At 38.9% G+C, this 2,820-nt stretch overlaps 1 protein-coding gene across 1 annotated transcript; it reads left to right on the forward strand.

Annotated features, from left to right (window-relative positions):
* Positions 1–234: 234 nt before the first annotated feature.
* Positions 235–2,562, forward strand: LOC124885366 (protein NRT1/ PTR FAMILY 4.5-like; the record flags this gene model as incomplete). The annotated part of the gene is given in 2 exon segments (XM_047402475.1): positions 235–678; positions 2,388–2,562. Coding segments are annotated over 2 exon segments (619 nt in total), but the record flags the coding sequence as incomplete, so codon positions are not given.
* Positions 2,563–2,820: the final 258 nt, after the last annotated feature.

Below are 2,820 nucleotides of genomic sequence, written 5' to 3' on the forward strand. Positions count from 1 at the left end.
CGAGCAACATAGAAATTTGAAATCTTACACTATGTTAAATTTAAAAGTTGATTCCTTGTACCTCTATTATCTATGTAGCTCGTACTGTTCAGTAATGTCGAGGGGTGCATGTCAGATCCTTCGAAAATAGTGCATTTTTGGAGGATGTGTCAGAGGTGCGACAACATTTCTAAAGAGTCCGAGCAACATATAAATTTGAAATCTTACACTAATGGATCTTTAATTATTTGATAGGGACTTGGACTACTAGCATTTCAAGCTCACTATCCAAAATACAAGCCACCACTTTGCAACATTCTTGATCCAACATCAAATTGTGAGAAAGTTGATGGCAAAAATGCAGCACTTTTATATGTTGCACTTTATTTAGTAGCACTTGGCTCAGCAGGAATAAAATCATCATTGCCATCACATGGTGCTGATCAATTTGATGACAAAGACAAGAAAGAAGCAATTCAAATGTCAAGTTTCTTTAATTGGCTTTTGTTAGCAGTGTGTCTTGGTGGTTCAATTAGTACAACATTTATTGTGTGGATACAAGAACATAAAGGATGGGATTGGGGATTTTTTGTGAGCACTTTGGCTATGTTCTTAGGTGCAATAATATTTTGTGTTGGTTTACCATGGTATAGGATATTTGTTATTAAGGGAAGCAGTGCCATCACAGAGATTTTCCAGGTAATCATCACCTGTTTTCGCGAGTTTCATACCTCGACTATTCATTGATCTCTTTGGAGATAAGTATCCAGTACCCGCTAGAACTATGGCCAAAGTTGCTACGACCTATGTTGCTCGGACTCTTCAAGAATGTCGATGGGTGCCTGTCGGATTCTCCAAAAATAGTGTAATTTTGAAGGATCCGACACGGGTGCGTCAAACATTTTTGGTGAGTCCGAGCAACTTAGGCTACGAAAAACTCCAACTTCATACATGGGTCCTATTACCCCCTGAACTCATTTTTCGTGTTCTTTTGTCGCCCTTTTGTGCTGACATGACACCTTTATTACATAAAACTGGGGCCACGTCAAAGGTGCCACGTAAGCTAAATAGGTGTCACATTAGCTTAAAAAGGTGACAAAAATACGCTAAAATTGAGTTAAGGAGGGTAATAGGACCTCTGTGAAGTTGGAGTGTGTCGCAACAAATTTGGTCATAGTTCGGGGGTACTAGATGCTTTACTCTTCTATTTGTGTACATAAACTATCACATTTTTGCGAGTTTTATAGCTTAGCTATCACTCCCTTTGTGTATTAAAACACAACTAGATGTTGAGTTGGCCTGCACGTGCCTATTGCCGACTGGGAACAAATATTCGGCCAACTCAACATCGAGGTGTGTTTTAATACAAAGGGAGTAATAGTTTAGGTACGTAAAGAACACAACGGATAGTTAAGGTATGAAACTCTGCGAAAAAATGTGACAGTTTAGATGTGTTTTTTTACCATTAAATCTTGTACAACACTTATTGTACATGTGTGGATTCAACAACATAAAGGTTTATTGTGAAAGTTTAACATAAGTCTTAGCTATGTTGCTATTATCCTACCAAAACTGTCATCTAATATGTCTCAGATCCTCCAAAAGTTATTTGATTTTTGGAGGATTAGACACGAGTGCGACAACATTTTTAGAAGATCGTCCGAGCAACAAAAGAGTCTTGCCATCACAGAGCTTTTTCAGGTTCCTGTGAAAGTGTTTAAAATTTAAGAGTAAAGCATTTAGAACCCCCGAACTATGACCATATTTGCTAGACACTGCAACTTCACGGAGGTTGTATTACCCCCTGAACTAGATTATAGTGTAGTCTTGTCATCTTTTTCAGCTGACATGACACATTTTGTCAACCTTTTTAGCTGACGTGACACCTTTGACATGGGCTCCATTTTATGTAATAAAGGTGTCACGTCAGCACAAAAGGGTGACAAAATATGCTAAAGTTGAGTTCAGGGGTAATAGAACCCCTGTGAAGTTGGATTGTATGTGTCGTAGCAACTTTGACCGTAGTTCGGGGGTTACTGGATGCTTATCTCAAAATTTAACTATGTTGCTCGGATCCTTCAGAAAGTTCGTCAAGTGTTTGTCGAATCCTCCAAAATTTATTCATTTTTTGAGGATCCGATACGGTTGTGACAACATTTTTATTAGAAGATCCTAGCAACATATAGTGTCTTCTCACACAAAGATTTTCTAAGGTTCCAGTGAAAGATGAAACATAAGTCTTAGCTATATGTTGCTCGAACCCTTCACAAATGCTGCTGGATATGTGTCGCATCCTTTAAAAGTTATTCGCTGTTTGAGGATCCAACACGCGTGCAACTACAACTTTTTGAAAAATCGGAGCAAACACGATCTTGTTTTACTAATTTTGTTTGCTGTCCTTGTGATAGGTTTATGTTGCAGCCATAAGAAACAGACACCTTCAACTTCCTCAGGACTCGTCCGATCTCTATGAGATCGACGAGGACAGAGAAGCTTCAATTCCAGCAGAATTTCTACCTCATACTGATACATACAAGTTAGTTATCTCTCTCTATTTCACTCATTTACGAACTCATCTGACAAGTAAGCACTCTAACTTCGAGGGTGCATGCACATCTCGACACTTCAACTTAGTCTCCAGTACTGGCAATTGAATAATCCAACTCGTACTTCCCACTGTGTCTCATGGACACTCGATGTTAGATGTGGCGCACATAAATTTTGGAGGTGTCTAGATGATCATTTTGTATGTTGGAGTGTTCAACTGACACAGTAGAGATGAGTTGAGGTGTCTAGATGTGCATACTCGAAACTAAAGTATTTAGTTGCCAGCTCAGGCCA

Source organism: Capsicum annuum, unplaced genomic scaffold, assembly GCF_002878395.1.
Source record: "Capsicum annuum cultivar UCD-10X-F1 unplaced genomic scaffold, UCD10Xv1.1 ctg22502, whole genome shotgun sequence".
NCBI lineage: Eukaryota > Viridiplantae > Streptophyta > Magnoliopsida > Solanales > Solanaceae > Capsicum > Capsicum annuum.